Source organism: Aquarana catesbeiana, linkage group LG03, assembly GCF_042186555.1.
Source record: "Aquarana catesbeiana isolate 2022-GZ linkage group LG03, ASM4218655v1, whole genome shotgun sequence".
Classification (NCBI taxonomy): Eukaryota; Metazoa; Chordata; class Amphibia; order Anura; family Ranidae; genus Aquarana; species Aquarana catesbeiana.
Genome location: NC_133326.1, coordinates 554,593,740 through 554,613,380, shown reverse-complemented (window position 1 = coordinate 554,613,380; position 19,641 = coordinate 554,593,740). Strand labels below are relative to the sequence as shown.

At 44.1% G+C, this 19,641-nt stretch overlaps 1 protein-coding gene across 1 annotated transcript in view; it reads left to right on the top strand.

The window, feature by feature from the left end:
* OVCH1 (ovochymase 1) overlaps nt 1-19,641 on the top strand; it is a 177,967-nt gene that overhangs the window by 137,362 nt on the left and 20,964 nt on the right. The window contains exon 23 of the mRNA XM_073623594.1: nt 12,921-13,085. Within this exon, the coding sequence (XP_073479695.1) occupies nt 12,921-13,085 (165 nt within the window). The remainder of the gene's footprint in view (nt 1-12,920; nt 13,086-19,641) is intronic.

The window sequence follows — 19,641 nt, the reverse complement described above, 5'->3', positions numbered from 1 at the left end:
TCACACTGCCTGCACAGAGAGAGAGACCGCTTCACCCTGCCTGCACAGAGAGAGAGACCGCTTCACCCTGCCTGCACAGAGAGAGAGACCGCTTCACCCTGCCTGCACAGAGAGAGAGACCGCTTCACCCTGCCTGCACAGAGAGAGAGACCGCTTCACCCTGCCTGCACAGAGAGAGAGACCGCTTCACACTGCCTGCACAGAGACCGCCCGCTTCACACTGCCTGCACAGAGAGAGAGAGACCGCTTCACACTGCCTGCACAGAGAGAGAGAGAGAGACCGCTTCACACTGCCTGCACAGAGAGAGAGAGAGACCGCTTCACACTGCCTACACACAGAGAGAGAGAGAGAGACCGCTTCACACTGCCTGCACAGAGAGAGAGACCGCTTCACCCTGCCTGCACAGAGAGAGACCGCTTCACACTGCCTGCACAGAGAGAGAGAGACCGCTTCACACTGCCTGCACAGAGAGAGAGAGACCGCTTCACACTGCCTGCACAGAGAGAGAGAGACCGCTTCACACTGCCTGCACAGAGAGAGAGAGAGACCGCTTCACACTGCCTGCACAGAGAGAGACCGCTTCACACTGCCTGCACAGAGAGAGAGACCGCTTCACACTGCCTGCACAGAGAGAGACACCGCTTCACACTGCCTGCACAGAGAGAGACACCGCTTCACACTGCCTGCACAGAGAGAGAGACCGCTTCACACTGCCTGCACAGAGAGAGAGACCGCTTCACACTGCCTGCACAGAGAGAGAGACCGCTTCACACTGCCTGCACAGAGAGAGAGACCGCTTCACACTGCCTGCACAGAGAGAGACCGCTTCACACTGCCTGCACAGAGAGAGAGAGACCGCTTCACACTGCCTGCACAGAGAGAGAGAGACCGCTTCACCCTGCCTGCACAGAGAGAGAGACCGCTTCACCCTGCCTGCACAGAGAGAGAGACCGCTTCACCCTGCCTGCACAGAGAGAGAGACCGCTTCACCCTGCCTGCACAGAGAGAGAGAGAGACCGTGCAGTGAGAGAAGCACATGCAGGCGCACGCCAGAGCACCGGCCAGATTAAGGGCATGGTGGGCCTGGTGCTGCAGTGGAGCAGGTTTAGGAGTGGCAGGGATATGAAGTAATGTCATATCCCAGCTCTCCTCTTACTGGCCACCCTCCTGTATTTCCAGGAGCCTGTGCCCAGACTTGGTCACAGCCCCACATGTGTAATGCTAGGGAAGCCTGGCACTTGATTTATCAAGCTTCCATAAGAGCCATGTGTCGGTGCGTGTTCTATAGTAGCCAGCAGTGATCGCCAAAAAAATAAATAAAGACATGCTGGTTGTACTGAAGTCAGTTGATCGAATTCTGTACAACCAGTCTGCACATAGATAGATTGAAATTTCTGCTGAACCGGCAGAATTTCAGTCTGTCTATGGTGGCCTAAGTCCACCAGTCTCTGGGTTTAATAATATCCTCAAATCTTCTAAAAGGGGGCTTCACTTAGGTGTAGAAATTCACTTTGAACTCCACCTTATTTCCAGAACTCTCTTTAGGGTACTTTCACACTGAAGGTGCTTTACAGGCGTTTTAGTGCTACAAATAGCGCCTGTGAACTGCCTCTCATGCCACCCCAGTGTGAAAGCCCCGAGTGCTCTCACACTGGGGCGGTGCGCTTGTGGGACATTCTGAAAAGTCCTGCAAGCGGCATTATTGGGGCGGTTTGGCCCTGCCCAATGAATGCAACACGGGCGGTTTTAACCCTTTCTTCGGCCGCTAGCGGGGGTTAAAACTAAAACAACGGTAAAAGCGCCACTAAAACAAGCAGTGCTTTACCACTACCGCCCACACCACCCCAGTGTGAAAGTACCCTTAGGTATTAGATGAGGCGAGAGCCCATCTAATACCTACGGAGAGTAATGCAAATAAGGTGGAGTTCAAAGTGAACTGTGCCATTACCTACAGGGATTGGCATTTAGGGGGTTAAAACAGGCAGGGATGAAATGTAATATCAACCCATCACTGTCTGTCAAATGCCTCTGAAAAGTGACCTGAGCATGGATCACTTTTCAGAGGAGTGGCAGTGCCTGCTGCAAGTGAATACAAGCATTTGGGCTCACACTGGTGTGCTGCGGTCCCGCCCACACATTCTCTTCACAGACAGCACACAGGCTGCCCAGAGTGTGGGCGGGGTTGCCCAGAGTGTGGGCGGGGAAAGAGAGAGCAGGTACAGCCTCTGCCAGCCATTCGTGTGGAGGAGGGAGGGGCTGGGCGGGGCTGTGCTGTGCTCTGTAACAGACTGTCAGCCCTGAGACATCGCTGGCTCACAGTACTAGACTCGGCCAGCTCAAGAACTGCGCATGTGCGGTTTTGAGCTGATGACATAGCAGCCTTTGCACAGCATATAAGAGCAGCCCAGGGGGCAATTGCATCCCTGCCCCCCAGCCCACCCCTGCTGACCTACCTACCTGACACACACACTGACCTACCTACCTGACACACACTGACCTACCTACCTGACACACACACTGACCTACCTACCTGACACACACACACTGTAATATAGAGTGGAAAAAAATGGGGTGGTTGGCGCTACCTAGGAAAACCTAAATGCTACTGCATATTAGGAAAAAAACCACAAGAGGTATTTTATAGTAATAGAGAATTACACACCAATACCCATACCATCTCAGTCAATATGTGAGATATTATCCCCCAGTGACTGGTGTGGAATAGGTAAGGAGAGGTCCCTAGGTGCCTAGGTTGATTTTGTAGAGTGTTTAAGTGTTTATTGATGTGTGGTAAAGGAAAGACTTGTGTGTGTATGTATGTATGTATGTATGTGTATATATATATATATATATATATATATATATATATATATACTGCCTATATAGGTACAATATGTAAACAGATATGCCTCAATATATATGTGCTGGTATATACTAGCACGTCTGCATAAACAAATACATAGATCAAACACTGACAGTCAGCCAAGCGGGTACAGTACAAATCATATAGTGAGGCTTGAACCTGACCTATTCTGTAGTAAGCAAATCAGATTGATATATAATAGTCCCATAGGCATTTATCTGCATCAGACTAGAACATCATCAGGGTGACTTTAGTGCTTAAAGGATGTTTCCAGGTGACTTCTGTGCTCCCCCTTCAGATTTCCTACTCACCGACTCCAAGCACCCCTGCAGGGGTAATAGGCATATAGTTCTTTAGGAGGTCACTGTTCCCTGTTGTCTGTTGTGGATGCCCCAGATGTGTTCTGGCTGGTTGTAGATGCTGTTGTGCCCTCATACGCCTCTTTCTATAGTATTAAAGAGTAGCTGGTGCAGTGCTTACTGGGAGCCTGACACTGCAGCTCTTTAGTGCTCACTGTAGGGGAGGCAGCAACCTGTTCTCTTACCATATAGACTTATCCTAAGCGCAGTTTTTCTATTTGTTACTATACACACACACACTGACCTACCTACCTGACACACTGACCCACCTACCTGGCACACACACACTGACCTACCTACCTGACACACACACACTGACCTACCTGACACACACACACACACTGACCTACCTACCTGACACACTTACCAAGATAAATGAAAAATGTATATGTTGTATGAATATGTTTTTTATTTTATGATCTGTTACCATCTGTGTTTGTTATTTTTTTAGATGCTTCTCCTCTTGGCAAAGCAGCGCCGCCGACCAGTCATTTGGGCTCTCCCCTGCGCCAATGAGTGGTGGGATGTGACCGTCACGGGATTCACACACACACAGTGGATGCACAATTTCAGAATGTCTGAGGAAACCTTCTCATACCTTTGTACAAAGCTACGTCCAGCGATGGAGAAGCAAAACACCAACTTCAGAGCCTGTTTGCCTGTGAGGAAAAGAGTTGCCATTGCACTGTGGAAGCTGGCTACCAACAGTGAATACAGAAGTATAGGTCATCTTTTTGGTGTCAGTAAATCCTCTGTGTGCCGGTGTGTGCAGGACTTCTGTAAGGCTGTCTGCACATTGCTAGCTCCTGAAATTGTACATTTTCCAGACAGGGAAAAACTTAGACATGGCTGACTACTTTGAAAACAGGTTGGGCCTTCCACAGTGTGCTGGTGCTATTAATGACTCACACATACCAATAATAGCACCACAAGAATACCACACTGACTACTTCAACAGAAAAGGCTGGCATTCCATCATCCTCCAGGGAGTAGTGGATGGAAAAGGACTGTTCTGGAATGTGAATGTAGGAAAGCCTGGGAGTTTGCATGATGCTCGGGTTCTATGATTGTCCACATTTTGGGATTGGGTTGGCCAGGGAGGCCTGTACCCTGTCTGCACTAAGAACATTTGTGGGGTGAATGTTGGCTATTATGTGCTCGGGGACTTTACAAAATTGGCTCCTGAAACCATTTCTTGACAATGGCCGCCTGACACCAGAACAGCAAATCTACAACAAGAAAACATCCAGGGCACGGGTCGTAGTGGAAAATGCTTTTGGAAGACTTAAGGGTAGATGGCGATGAAGAGGAATGACAGTGACATTAAAGTTGTCAAATCCATGGTGCTTACTTGCTGTGCTCTTCACAATCTTTGTAAAAGTCATGGAGAAGACTTCCACCAGGGTTGGAATACATATTCAGAAGAGCCAGTACTAGTGATAGCAGCACAGGATATGGAAGAAGAGTGCAGTGAAATACGTCAGGCTCTGATGCAGCACCTCAATGTTTAATTTCTTACCATTCATTTTTACAAGTTTTAATAAAGTATTACTGTATTGTTAATAAAGTGTTACATTAAATCAGACCTACTCAAAAAAGTCTCTGATTTTTATTTCACAAAAAAAAAAAATTCTATATATTCTAGAAAGTCAAAATGTGAAAAATATATTTAAAAATAAGCTTTTTTTATAAAAACAACTAAAAATTTTTATAACGAAACATGTACAAGTATACAATTCCTGTGTTGCATGAAAGGCCCTACTGTCTGGGTGGTAACCTGGGATCACGACTGGCTCCAAGCACTTGAACAAGCTGACACAGGACACCAAGGAAGGCCTGGTTGAAGGTAGCCAACTGCTCCATCTGCTGCCGGGCGATTTCTGCCTCCTGGCACATAGCTTCCTGTGCATCCTGACGCAGTGCCTGATATCGCCTCTCAGGTTCTCAATCCTTTCCAGCTGCCTTTCCTCTGCCCGCATATCCTCCATGACTGTGCGCAGATCCATCTGCAACCGTCTCCTTTCACCTGTAATATACAAAAGACCAGAATAGTTTTTGGAAGCATCAGTCCCACCACTGTTAACCCCCTTTCTCATCTACCCCACCAGACTGTACCCCCTGCTCTCCTGTCCCACCTCTGTTCCCCCTGATATTCTGCCCCACCTCTGTTCACCCTGCTCATCTGCCCCGGCAATACACCTCCTTTCACATCTGCCCCACTGCTCTTCTGTCCACTGCTGAACCCCCTTCTCATTTGTTCCACCACTGTATCCCCTGCACATCTGCCACACTGCTGAAGCCCCTGCTCTTCTCTTCCACCACTGTACTCCCTGCACATCTGCCACACTGCTGAAGCCCCTGCTCATCTGTATCCCCTGCACATCTGCCACACTGCTGAAGCCCCTGCTCATCTGCCACACTGCTGATTTATTTTAAGAAAATGCACAATTACAACTATCATCATGTCTTACCAGTGTGCCGGGGTGCATTGGGCGTACTCTGTGGTTGGCTACTCTGTGGTTGGCTACTCTGTGGTTGGCTTGAGGAAATAGTACTGGTGCTGCTGAAAGAGGTTGAAGGTCCATCGTCGGAAACGTTTTATGCATCATTGGAGACTCCATCACTTGTTTCTGAAAATGCACATATGGTTATATATATTTTTTAAATGGTTAGCAGAGCAAAATCCTATGTATAATAAAAAAAAACTCACCAAAGGGGTCTATCATGGATTCGAGCATTGAAGTTGCAGAGTCCAGACCTCCCTCCCTGCCTTGGTTTGCTGGCCTATGACCGTAAATGGTGTCCATGGCGTCGTACCACTTCCAAGTACTCCGACTGTTTCCTCTACGGCTGTTGTCGTCCTTAAATTTTTTATATTGGCCTTTAAGCTTCTTAAGCTTTGCCCTACACTGACGCGACGTGCGTTCAAATCCCTCGGCTGCCATCCACTGAGAAATATCTTTGTACACCTTTTCATTCCTTACTGATCCCTCAAGCTCACTCTGAATAACGCTATCACCAATTATGCTTAGGAAAGTAGATAGTTCCTGTGATGACCAAACACGGCTGTTGTTAGCAGGCATCCTTCTCCTTTAATCCTTTCCTTTGACATCATCATAGCACAGCAGGGGGTTTTGTGTCAGCCAATCAGTGGAAAGTATCGTGTGACGCCGGTAGGTCCGCCCTAACCGAACCGTTCCATTTTCTATGGCCCCACATCTGAAGCAGGACCCTGAATGGAGCTGTATGGTTCGGTTGTATGGGCCGCTTTCGTAATGGAAACACCCAAAATAGTGTACCGTACCGTACCGATCCGCTCAGTGGAAACGAGGCATAGGAGAACCTAGGAGACTGCCAAAAAGAAAAGCAAGCAATAAATAAATTTCAAGATTTTATCTGATGATTATATTTTTATTAATAAAAATCAGACATTGTCTGGCATTGCAATGCCCGACCCCCCCCCACCTTTAAAATAAGTAACATATTTCTCCCTAACATCACGGGCACTTTGGGGGGCCAAGCCAGTGCGGCCAGTATCCAGGCCTGTCAGAGGATTCAGAGCCTCAGGCCCAACTGATGAAATATCATTTCTGGCATTTTTTCTTAAAAAATTGTGCAGGATGCAGCATGCTAGGACAATATGATTAAGTTTGTATTCCGCCAGATGGATTGCTGTCAGAAACAGGCGGAACTGGCTGGCCATTATCCCAAAGGCATTCGCCACAACTCTTCTTGCTCTGGCCAGCTGGTAGTTAAAAATCCTCCTCTCCGGGGTGAGGGTCCTTTGGGGGAATGGCCTCATCAGGTGCTCGCCCAGAACGAAGGCTTCATCTGCAATGGAGACAAAGGGGAGTCCATCCACGTTATCCGCATCAGGTGGCAATCTCAGGCCACCACTCTGGAGACGCTGGTAGAACTCCATTTGGGCGAAGACTCCTCCATCCGACATCCGGACATTCTTCCCCACGTCCACATACAGAAATTCATATTGTGCCGACACCAGTGCCATTAACACAATTAAACCCCTTATAATTAAAATAGTATGACCCCGAATGGGGTGGTGGCATGATGTGGACGTGCTTTCCATCTATAGCCCCTCCACAGTTGGGAAAGTCCCAACGGGTGGCAAAATGGGATGCTTAAACAGAAGAAACAGACAGCGCAAAACCGAATTACTAAAACTCAGCAGCTGGACACTGTAGGTCAATATACAAAACCTAAAAAGGCATACACAAAATATAGCAGTGCAGCGCTCAATACAGGTCAGATGTATACACATAAAATGTACATATTAAAACGTACATAAATAAAACGCATGAGGCAAAGTCCCAAGATATACTTGTTGGGCAAAATGGGATGCCACAGTCTGCCATTCCTGTGGTGTTGAAGGAAACTGAGGAGTGAACCAAGAGAAAAAAAATATAAGTACTTTTGCACATAACATTGCAAGCAGATTACACAAAAAAACATTCTTGCCCAACATCAGTATAACATTTATTTTAATTATTATTTAAAGAATAAAATATAAGGCCCACTTATCAGATTCCTCACCCCCTCTGATGGCCCATTGATAAAATTTAAGGGGGGCTTATAAATTAATTTAAGGACACACATACCATTTGGACACATTTTAAGGGGGGGGGCATAAATTAATTTAAGGACACACAGACCATTTGGAAACATTTTAAGGGGGTGTATAGGGTAAAGCACTACAATGGAGCTGACAAAATACATTAAGTGACTTGACTAGGTGGATATGGGCCCAGCATTGCATGCTGGGGAGGTTAGTGAAGGCAAATATGCATGAAGGACAAAAAAGGAGCATTGAAAGATTACAGCATGCATGAGGACAAAGGGGACATTCACAGCATAATGCAATCATGGTAATTGGGGATTGAGGAAAGAAATGCAATACATTAGCAAACATTAAACATTAAATACAATAAAATGTGATGTTAAAGGAAAAATCTTACCTTAATATAGTCCTTCTGCAGGACCTGAATTATGGCAGAACAGGTCCCTGGGATAATGATCCCCAGAGCCTGGGGGGAGATGCCTGTCGAGAACTTAAGGTCCTGCAGGCTTCTCCCAGTCGCCAAATACCGCAACGTGGTGACTAGCCTCTGCTCCGGAGTGATGGCTTGCCTTATGCAGGTATCCTGCCTGCTGATATAAGGGGTCAGCAAAGCCAACAAACGGTGAAAAACGGGGTCCATCGTCCTGAGAAAGTTCCTGAAATCGTCAGGATTATTCTCACGGATCTCACGAAGCAAAGGCATGTGAGAGAATTGGTCACGCTGGAGCAACCAATTCTTGGTCCATGAACTCCTCCCCACCCTGTTCATGGACTGGGCTTGGGTCGAAGACTTAACTACAACACCTAGCCCAAGCAAAGCACAAACTCTACGACGAGTATGTACACGCAACGTGGCTTCAAAAGGGTTGGCTGGTCAGAACGAACTTAAACAGAACGCACTGAAAGAACAGCAAGGCCTGTGAAGAGCGAGCTGAAAATCAGCAACGAGCGGACAAGAACGCACTGACTAAACCAATGCGAACTGACTACACACACTGAAAAGCAGATACAAACCCCACAAGCACAAACTAAACAGTTAAACGATCTGAAAAAAACATGAGTCTGAAAAGTGCGAATCGTCTCTAACCAAACTACTACTAACACGAGATAAACACGAAATTAGCAGAAGGGGCCCAAAGGGTGGTGCACTTGCAATTGAACTTCCGTTTTATAGCCTCGTCGGACCTGGTGTACGTCACCACGTTCTAGACGGTCGGACTTTGGTGTGATCGTGTGTAGGCAAGTCTGTTGCGTCGGAACTCTGTTGAAAGTCTGGCAAAAAGTCCTTCAGAGTCCGCTCGTGTCTACACGGCATTAAAAATGAAGAGGTCACTTGGATGCTTGATGACTAAACCAGTTCAAATTGATGTGAATAATCACTACTAGTTATACAATGACCTGGATAAATGATTTTTTCCTCTAGTCCCCGTTTTATACTGCAGTCTATGCAGTCTAACTGCTGGGACACACTTGTAATTTTGTCAGAACACATTTAGGCTGTATCATTATCCAAACTTTAATTTTTTTTTTTTTTTTATACCCACAAAGTGAGGGGACATCAATTCTTAGCCAGGTGTAAGTGTTTTTTTTTTCCTTTTACGTGTTTAAAGACAAAACCTTTTTAAGTCTTAAGCCTTGTACACACTCCTATTTTTTTTTTTTTTTTTCATTCAACCCAGCGGGCTGAACGAAAAAAAAACTAACAGTTTAGGTCGGAGCCACCATACTAACAATCTGATGTTAGTACAGTGATCTCCTCTGCTGTTCTATTGTGTTCTGACAACCATTGACTGAGAGCCCTGACCTGGAGCCAGTCAGCAGACCTTTTTTGGTCATGCCCCTTCGACAGAAGCCGGCCAAATGGGTTCCCCTAGTTTTGGTCAGGTTTCTTCTTATTGGTCAGGCTTCTTATTTTCCTTTTGTGTCTCCAGTACATATTGCTCTCTTTCCTCTTAGCGGTAAGCCATTTGAGCTGCAGCACAGTTGATTGTCTCATTGTGCCGATTCTCCCTCTCTCGGCTCTGCTGTACAGGGGACTGCAAGATGCTGATGCCAGGTCAAATTCATGTACTTGCACTGCTTGCATTTACAAAATACATTAGGCCTCATGCACACAGGACATTGTTTTTAACTCTCCTAGAAGCCAGCAGCATTTTAGCAGGAAGAAATGCAAGAAGCTTGTAAAAGTGTCTAAAGCTTTTAGGAGCTTTCGCAGGTGTCAAGCTCTTGGGCGTGCGTTCATTTCATTGGCCAGAATAAATAATTTACCCTGGCCATTGAAATGAATTAATACTCAAGCACTAGCATTTAGTAGCGTCAAGCTTTTTTTTCTGCCCAAATTCTGCTGCTCCTGGGTGTTTTTTTTTTTTTGTTTTTTTTTTCCCTGCCACTAAATGCTGCGAAAAAGCCTATTTGTGCATAAACACCTAGGATAACATAGAGGGACGTTTAGAGGCAGGGGAAAAAAACATCAGACGCCCCTAGGAGCAGCTGTAAAAACGTCTCATGTGCATGAGGCCTTAATGATGTATTAAAGTGTAACTAAAGGCAAAACTTGTTTTTTTTTTTTGGTTTTTTTTTTCTATTCCATTTTGGATAGAGCAAGGGATAACCCTTTCTTCGTCGTTTTGTTTTGTTTTCGCCATAAGGAGGATTTCCTTTCACTTCCTGTCCCATAGCCAAAACAGGAAGTAAGGAGAAATCCCTCCAAAGTGAGGGACTCCCAGATGTGTCACTAGAACTAGTGTACCCATTGGAAGATTTTACTATTATGCCCCGTACACACGGTCGGACTTTGTTCGGACATTCCGACAACAAAATCCTAGGATTTTTTCCGACGGATGTTGGCTCAAACTTGTCTTGCATACACACGGTCACACAAAGTTGTCGGAAAATCCGATCGTTCTGAACGCGGTGACGTAAAACACGTACGTCGGGACTATAAACGGGGCAGTGGCCAATAGCTTTCATCTCTTTATTTATTCTGAGCATGCCTGGCACTTTGTCCGTCGGATTTGTGTACACACGATCGGAATTTCCGACAACGGATTTTGTTGTCGGAAAATTTTATCTCCTGCTCTCCAACATTGTGTGTCGGAAAATCCGATGGAAAATGTCCGATGGAGCCCACACACGGTCGGAATTTCCGACAACACGCTCCGATCGGACATTTTCCATCGGAAAATCCGACCGTGTGTACGGAGCATTACTGTTCTGATGCCAACCCCAAAATTCCGGATTTTTTTACTTTCACTTTAATTTATAACAGTAAACAGGACAAATGGAGAGGATGAATCTCCCTAACTGGGTCACAGACAACCAGTGGTGTCGGGAGGGGGGCTAAGGGGGGCTGGAGCCCCGAGTGGGCCCCCAAAAAGCCCAGGCATTCACAAATGTATTAGCCCTGAGTGGGGACCGATCTGACTCTGAGCGTGACCGAGTGACATAGCAGGTCCCGCCTGGTGGAGCCTGCAGTGCTTATGATGGACATGCAACTGGTCCAATGCCAAGACCGTGGGACGTCTATCATAGGCGCTGCAGGCTCCAGAAGGCGGGAATTACAATGCGGCCGCGTCACTATAAGAAGATCCCCACTCGGTGCTCGGGTGGGCGGCTCTCATCTTCTGTCCTTTCCTGTCTCCGGCTGCCTGCAGTCTCCTGGGATGGGCCCACCGGCGCCGCACACTACGGCTGAGCTGCAGGAGGAGCTGGAGGTCACGGTCAGCTGAAGTCTGACGTCACGTGTAATGGTCAGGTAAGTCAGTGTGGGTCTGGGTCAGTGTAATGATCAGTGTGCGTCAGGTAGGTCAGTGTAATGGTTAGTGTGGGTCAGTGTAACGGTTAGTGTGCGTCTGGTAGATTATAATGGTCAGTGTGTGTCATGTAGGTCAGTGTGCGTCAGTTAGGTCAGTGTGTGTCAGGTAAGTCAGTGTAATGGTCAGTGTGCATCAGGTAGGTCAGTGTGTCAGGTAGGTCACTGTAATGGTTAGTGTGGGTCAGGTAGGTCAGTGTAATGGTCAGTGTGCGTCAGGTAGGTCAGTGTAATGGTCAGTGTATGTCAGGTAGGTCAGTGTAATGGTCAGTGTGGGTCAGGTAGGTCAGTGTAATGACCAGTGTATGTCAGGTAGGTCAGTGTGTGCCATGTAGGTCAGTGTAATGGTCAGTGTGTGTCAGGTAGGTCAGTGTAATGGTCAGTGTGGGTCAGGTAGGTCAGTGTAATGGTCAGTGTGGGTCAGGTAGGTCAGTGTAATGGTCAGTGTGGGTCAGGTAGGTCATTGTAATGGTCAGTGTGTGTCAGGTAGGTCAGTGTGTGTCAGGTAGGTCAGTGTAACGGTTAGTGTGTGTCAGGTAGGTCAGTGTAACGGTCGGTGTGTGTCAGGTAGGTCAGTGTAACGGTCAGTGTGTGTCAGGTAGGTCAGTGTAACGGTCAGTGTGTGTCAGGTAGGTCAGTGTAACGGTCAGTGTGTGTCAGGTAGGTCAGTGTAACGGTCAGTGTGTGTCAGGTAGGTCAGTGTAACGGTCAGTGTGTGTCAGGTAGGTCTGTGTAACGGTCAGTGTGTGTCAGGTAGGTCTGTGTAACGGTCAGTGTGTGTCAGGTAGGTCTGTGTAACGGTCAGTGTGTGTCAGGTAGGTCTGTGTAACGGTCAGTGTGTGTCAGGTAGGTCTGTGTAATGGTCAGGTAGGTCAGTGTAATGGTCAGTGTGTGTCAGGTAGGTCAGAGTAACGGTCAGTGTGTGTCAGGTAGGTCAGTGTAATGGTTAGTGTATGTCAGGTAGGTTAGTTTTCAGTGGTCAGCATTGATGGACACTGGTAAGCCAGGCAGCAACCAGCAGGTGAGCTTACCCCCCCCCCCCCTCGGTGTCAGGCTCAGACTTCGGGCTGAAGACCCTGGTCTTTTTCCCACCTAGCAACGCCCCTGCAGACGACAATAAAAACTGACAGGTGTTCTAATCCCTTTCCGCTATACCCAAAACTGACAAAAGTTTTGCCTCTAGTTACTTTAATAATGACTGATCTGCTTTAACTTGTGTTTTTAATTTCTACCTGGCGTTTAGCTCTAATTGAAGTAAAGGTAGTCCCCATATATTGTCTTCTGGTAAAATGGCTTTCATCTTGTTCTAGTTGCCCTATGTGGAAACGTCTCCAATCTGACCTTGCAATCCAGAGGTGGCCATTTAACACTTCATTTCCACACTGACTCGTCTGGGACCAGCCGCGGGTTTTACCTCCATTATAGTGATGGTACTCCAAAAACACTGCGGTCCCTGGAAACAGGCAAAGAAAATGGTTAGTTTTGTTCTGCCTTCCTTTTTTTTTTTTTTTTTTTTTTTAGACTTGTTAGTATGTATAAATGAACTGATTAAAGAAAAAAAAAAAAAAACACCTGTGTGGTTATAATCCTTCCCATCCAGATCCGAGATGTAGAAAAAAAAATTGAAATTGCATTTATGTAATGTGGCATATGATAACAAATGCACATATATAAAGCTTTCCTTATTTGACAAAACTATAGAAATGTTGGTTTTCTATGAAACTACGTGCAGGTTTTTTTTCCCATGATGTCAGCCATTCTGGGCTAAAGGAGGCTGATTAGATGGGGATAACTGGGCAGGAAGAAAGTGTCCCCCCAGGACCAGAAATCATTTGCGTTCATTTCTGAAAAACCCTCTTATAGAGTAATGATCTAGCATTAACCATCTCAATACTGGACACTTTTACCCCCTTCCTGCCCAGGCCAATTTTCAGCTTTCAGTGCTGTTGCACTTTAACCACTTCAGCCCCGGAAGAATTTACCCCCTTCCTGACCAGGCCATTTTTTGCAATACGGCACTGCATCGCTTTAACTGACAATTGCGTGGTCGTGCGTCTCTGTACCCAAACAAAATTTACTTCCTTTTTTTCCCCACAAATAGAGCTTTCTTATGGTGGTATTTGATCACTTCTGCGTTTTTTATATTTTGCGCTATAAACAAAAGAGCGACAATTTTGAAAAAAACACTATCTTTTTTTTATCTTTTTGCTATAATAAATATCCCAAATTTAAAAAAAAAAAAAAGTTTTCCTCAGTTTAGGCCGATATGTATTCTTCTATATATTTTTGGTAAAAAAAAAAAAAAAAAAAAATACGCAATAAGCGTATATTGATTGGTTTGCGCAAAAGTTAAATATCGTCTATAAAATAGGGGATAGATTTATGGCATTTTTATTACATTTTTTTTTGCTAGTAATGGTGGCCATCAGCGATTTTTGATTTTTTTTTTTTATATCGGGACTGCTATATTGCGGCGGATAAATTGAACACTTTTGACACATTTTTGGGACCAGTGATATTTATACAGCAATCAGTGCTATAAAAATGCACTGATTACTGTATAAATGTCACTGGCAGGGAAGGGGTTAACACTAGGGGGCAATCAAGGGGTTAACTGTGTTCCCTAGGTGTTTTCTAACTGGGGGGGGTGGCACTGACTAGGGGAAAATAGTTACAAAAGTGTGAGGGGGGTACTCACTTTTGTGAGATACTGTGTGTGTACGTATGTATGTATGTATGTATGTATGTATGTATGTATGTATTTATGTATGTATATATAATATATACCCAATCGCACACTGTTAAAAAAAAATTCAAGGAACACTTTGAAAAAATTAAAGGAGCAAAAGGATCGTTTCCATCGTTTGATGGAAATTAAAATTATCAACGTACCGAGCACTGAATTCAAAGACACCCCAAAAATCAAAGTGAAAAAATTATGCAGCAGGCTAGTCCATTTTGCTAAAATGTCATTGCAGCAACTCAAAATGGTACTCAGTATTTTGTATGGCCCCCACGTGCTTGTATGTATGCCTGACAACGTCGGAACATGTTCCTAAAATGATGGATGGTGTCCTGGGGTATTTCCTGCCAGATCTGGAGCAGGGCATCACTGAGCTCCTGAACAGACTGGAGGTGCAACCTGGCGGTGTCGGATGACCCAGAACCTAATGTTCCAGAGGCGTTCTGTTGGATTTAGGTCAGGCGAGCATGGGGGCCATTCAATGGTATCAATTCCTTCATCCTCTAGGAACTGGCTGCATGCTCTCACCACATGAGGCCGGGCATTGTGGTGCACCAAGAGGAACCCAGGACCCACTGCACGAGGATAGGATCTGACAATGGGTCCAAGCATTTCATCCCTAAATCTAATGGCAGTCAGGGTGCCATTGTCTAGCCTGTAGAGGTCTGTGTGTCCCTCCATGGATATGCCTCCCCAGACCATTACTGACCCATCACCAAAGCGGTCATTCTGAATGATGTTACAGGCAGCATAACGTTCTCCACAGCTTTTCCAGACCCCTTTACGTCTGTCATATGTGCTCAGAGTGAACCTGCTGTCATCTATGAAAAGCACGGTGCGCCAGTGGCAGAACTGCCATTGCTGGTGTTCATTGGCAAATGCCAATCGAGCTCCATGATGCCGGGCAGTGAGCATAGGGCTTACTAGATGATGTTGGGTCCCCAAGTCATGAAGTCTGTTTCTAATTGTTTGATCAGACATTCACACCAGTGGCCTGCTGGAGGTACCAACCTATGCAATCCATACATACAAAGAAACCAAAACAAAGAAGTTCAGAAATTAAGTTCTGTGTAATAAAATGGAATGACACCGCAAAAATTTGATTTGAAAAGGCTTGTTTAAAAAAAACAAAAACATGTTATACTTACCTCCTCTGTGCAGTTGGTTTTGTACAGAGCAGCCCAGATCTTCCTCTTCTTGGGTCCCTCTTTGCTGCTCCTGGCCCCTCCCTCCTTTAAGTTCCCCTCAGCCAGCAGCTTGCTACAGGGGGCACCCAAGCCGAGTCAGAGCTTCGTGTATCCATTCAGACACCGAGCCCCGACCTGGCCATGCCTCCTCTCACCTGATTGGCTGGCTGACTGACTTTGACAGCCACGGGAGCCAGTGGCACCACTGCTCTGTCTCAGCCAATCAGGAGTGTACTGGATGGCTGAGGGGATTGAAGACATTACTGGAGAGAGGAGCTCAGGTAGGTAATTGGGGGGTGCTAGGTGGGCTGCTACACACAGAAGGTATTTTATCTTTATGCATAGAATGCATTAAGATAAAACCTTCTGCCTTTACAACTCCTTTAAACAAATGAAGAAAGGGAGGTGGAAAAAGGTATAGAGAGCCAAGACGCCAGCTGAAATCTATTAGTAATTGGAAAGCCATCCTGCCCCTTGTCAGTGAAAAATAATATCAGCTGGTTCAGTCTCAACTGATTGCCTATAAAAAGGTGTCTCATTACCAAGGTGTCGCTCAGGAAACCTCTCATGGGCAAAAGCAAAGAGCTCTCTCAAGACCTTTGCAATCTTAGTGTTGCAAAACCTACTGTTGGCGTTGGTTACGGAAGAATTTCTAAACTTTTGAATGTTCCAGTGAACACTGTTGGGGCCATAATCCGGAAGTGGAAATAACATAATTTGACCATAAACCGGCCGGGACCAGGTGTTCCTCGCAAGATTTCTGACAGGAGTGAAAAGCATTATCAGAAGAGTTGTCAAAGAGCCAAGGACCACTTGTAGAGAGCTTCAGAAAGACCTGGAATTAGCAGATACATTTGTTTCAAAAATGTAATGCACTCAACCACCATGGCCTGTATGCACGCTCACCATGCAAGACTCCATTGCTGAAGAAAAAGCATGTTGAAGCTCGTTTAAAGTGTGCTGCACAACATTTAGACAAGCCTGTAAAATACTGGGAGAGTATAGTCTGGTCAGATGAGATCAAAATTTAAATTTTTGGATGCCATAATACACACCATGTCTGGAGGTCAAATGACATTGTACATCACCCCAAAAACACCAAACATCATGGTGTGGGGGAAAAATGTACCAAGACATTCTTGATAAAAATCTGCTGCCATCTACCAGGATGATGAAGATGAAACAAGGGTGGACATTTCAGCAAGACAATGATCCCATACGCAAAGCCAAGGAAACTCTCAATTGGTTTCAAAGAGAAAATAAAGCTGCTATAATGGCCCAGCCAATTCCTGACTTGAATCCAATAATAAATCTATGGAAAGAACTAAAGATCTGAGTTCATAGAAGAGGCCCTCAGAAACCTTCAAGAATTGAAGAATGTGTGGAAGAATGGGCCAAAATCACACCTGAACAATGCATGAGACTAGTTTCTCCATACGAGAGGCGTCTTGAAGCTGTCATTGCCAAAGGCTTTGGTACGGAGTATTAAAATAAATTTTCCCTGTGTCATTCCATTTTATTACACAACTTTCATTTCTGAACGTATTTGTTTTGGTTTCTTTGTATGGATTGCATGGGTTGTTACCGACATGGTGAAAATTTTCATGTCAATAGCACCTTTAGAAATATATTTACCTAGAAAAATGGTGACATGTTCAATACCTATATATAATGTGTGTGTGTGTGTGTGTGTGTATGTGTGCATATATATATATATATATATATATATATATATATATATATATATATATATGTGTGTGTGTGTAATATATATTGTAACCTGGGGGACAGGTAGCAGGTACAAAGCTCCCTGGGATGAGCAGTCTTTCAGGCACAGATACCAAATCCAGTAAAATAGTGAATAACAGTGCGGTGTTTATTTGTGATATATACAAGTCTATATACAAGTGCTGTACAGTGTTCTAAAAAAACAAATAGGAACAAAAATAGCCAAAACAAAACCTAGCCGTGTCTCGGCACTAACTAAACAATATTTACAGATCCTAATTACCAGGCTGAGCAAGCCTACAGCTTGTCAGCTTCCACATACCTTTTTGCTCTCCTACACAGAAGTTGTCTGAGTATCCCAGGCCAAGAGCAAAGGCTGTCTGCTCAGGTGAGCTTAAATTAGCCTGGGGGAGAGGACCAAGACCTGAACTGGACCATGGATCAGAGATCCCTGAACCTGTATGAGAGGAGCCTGGGATGATGTATAAACCCCGAACAGGACTTTTCCTGGCTCTCTCTGGGACGCTCTGCTACTATATATATATATATAGAGAGAGAGAGAGAGAGAGAGAGAGAGAGAGAGAGAGAGAGAGAGATATATATATATATATATATATATATATATATATATATATATCTATCTATCTATCAAAAAGGTCTGTTAATGGTCCAACAACTATACCTAAAAGTTCTCTTAGAACTCTGGGATGAATACCATCAGGGCCCCTTGTTTTATAAAGCTTTAACCAAGCCAGCTCCTCTGTTACCTGTCTCCAGAAATCCTAAAAATGAATCATCATTACAAGAACCAATACGATTCCCCAACTTGTTATTGCTAGTATGATTTATTTCTGAGAAGCCAAAAAAGGTTTTGTCCCTTTCTTAATAGATTTAATAATTTCCTCCTCTTTCTGTGCTTTGGCAGCACTAATAATGTGTATGGCCCTCCCTTTGCCTATTTTTATGCACTTCTCTATCAGCTACATTTCTTGTTTCCTTAAATAATGTGCTGATATTTTTTTCCCTTTTACTGTCCTACTTACCTCTTTAGTGAACCACATTGATCTTTTCTTCAGTTTACACTTAGTAATTTGACATATAACCTAGTTGCCTACAGGATAGTAGACGTTAACAGTGCCCACTGATTACTGACTCCTGTTGTCTTACTCCAACCTTTCAATACATTTTTCAGAAATTCCCCCATTTAAGCAAAATATGAGGAGGTAAGTAAAACCTTGGACAGAGGGGTGGCTGTGGATGTGGTATACTTGAATTTTGCAAAAGCATTTGACATAGTTCCCCACACACGACTAATGTCTAAGGTAAAGTCTACAGCTTGGAAAGATCCGTTTGTAAATGGATAGAAAACTGTCTAAAAGACCGAATTCTGAGAGTAATGGTTAATGATTCTTACTCTAAATGGTCTAAGGTTATCAGTGGTGTACCCCAAGGTTCAGTGTTGGGACCCTTACCTTTTAATATATTTATGAATTTATATAGGGTTTGGGATTAAAAATGTCAATGTTTATACTGAAATATTAAAACAATATTATATTTATGAAATTATGCAAAATCTGTGCTTTTAGGAGATTCTCATTATTCCACAATACAACCAATTAATTCAAATTTGTTTATCCATGATAGTTTGAAGACGAGTGAGTACAACAATGTGCTAAAAATATATATTAACTAAAAATTCATTTTAAAATAATATCAGTGATAATTGGTGATAATACAAAAAGATAATATATACTTTCAAATATATATTGGAAATACAGATAATACATTTTACCCTAAACTCTTGTTACAACATGTCATATTTCAACACTTAGTAAACTTATATGTAGTAACACTTAGTAAATAGCTTGCCATGGCTCTACAGACTTATGTAAACAAGCTAGGTGTTGACTTTAACACTTGTGATTCTTCTCAAAACAAATCAACACTTAAACCTCTTTTACACTATATGGACAATTTTGTTAACCACATACGAACTTGGTGATTTAACCAAGACTAATTGTTAAAATAAAAATAAATTTAGAATGAATCTATGGTTCAACACATACTATAACCTAATCCAATCATAATACTTTGAAGTTAGGTTTGTTGAGCTATAACAAGATATTTATCTTTGTTTAAAAAGAAGAAGAACTCATACTGCAGTTATAAATCAACTCGCTCCCAAAACTGACACTACCAACATTGATTAGTTTAGTTAAGCATATTCTCAAACAATTTCAATTACCCACAAGGTAAAATAAAAACATTAATAATTTACCATGGCTTAAGGCTCTTTTGTTTTGAGAAGTATCAACTGGATGTTCAAAGGACTTCTCCAACATTCCTACATTCTTCCGTACTCAAGATCTCAAC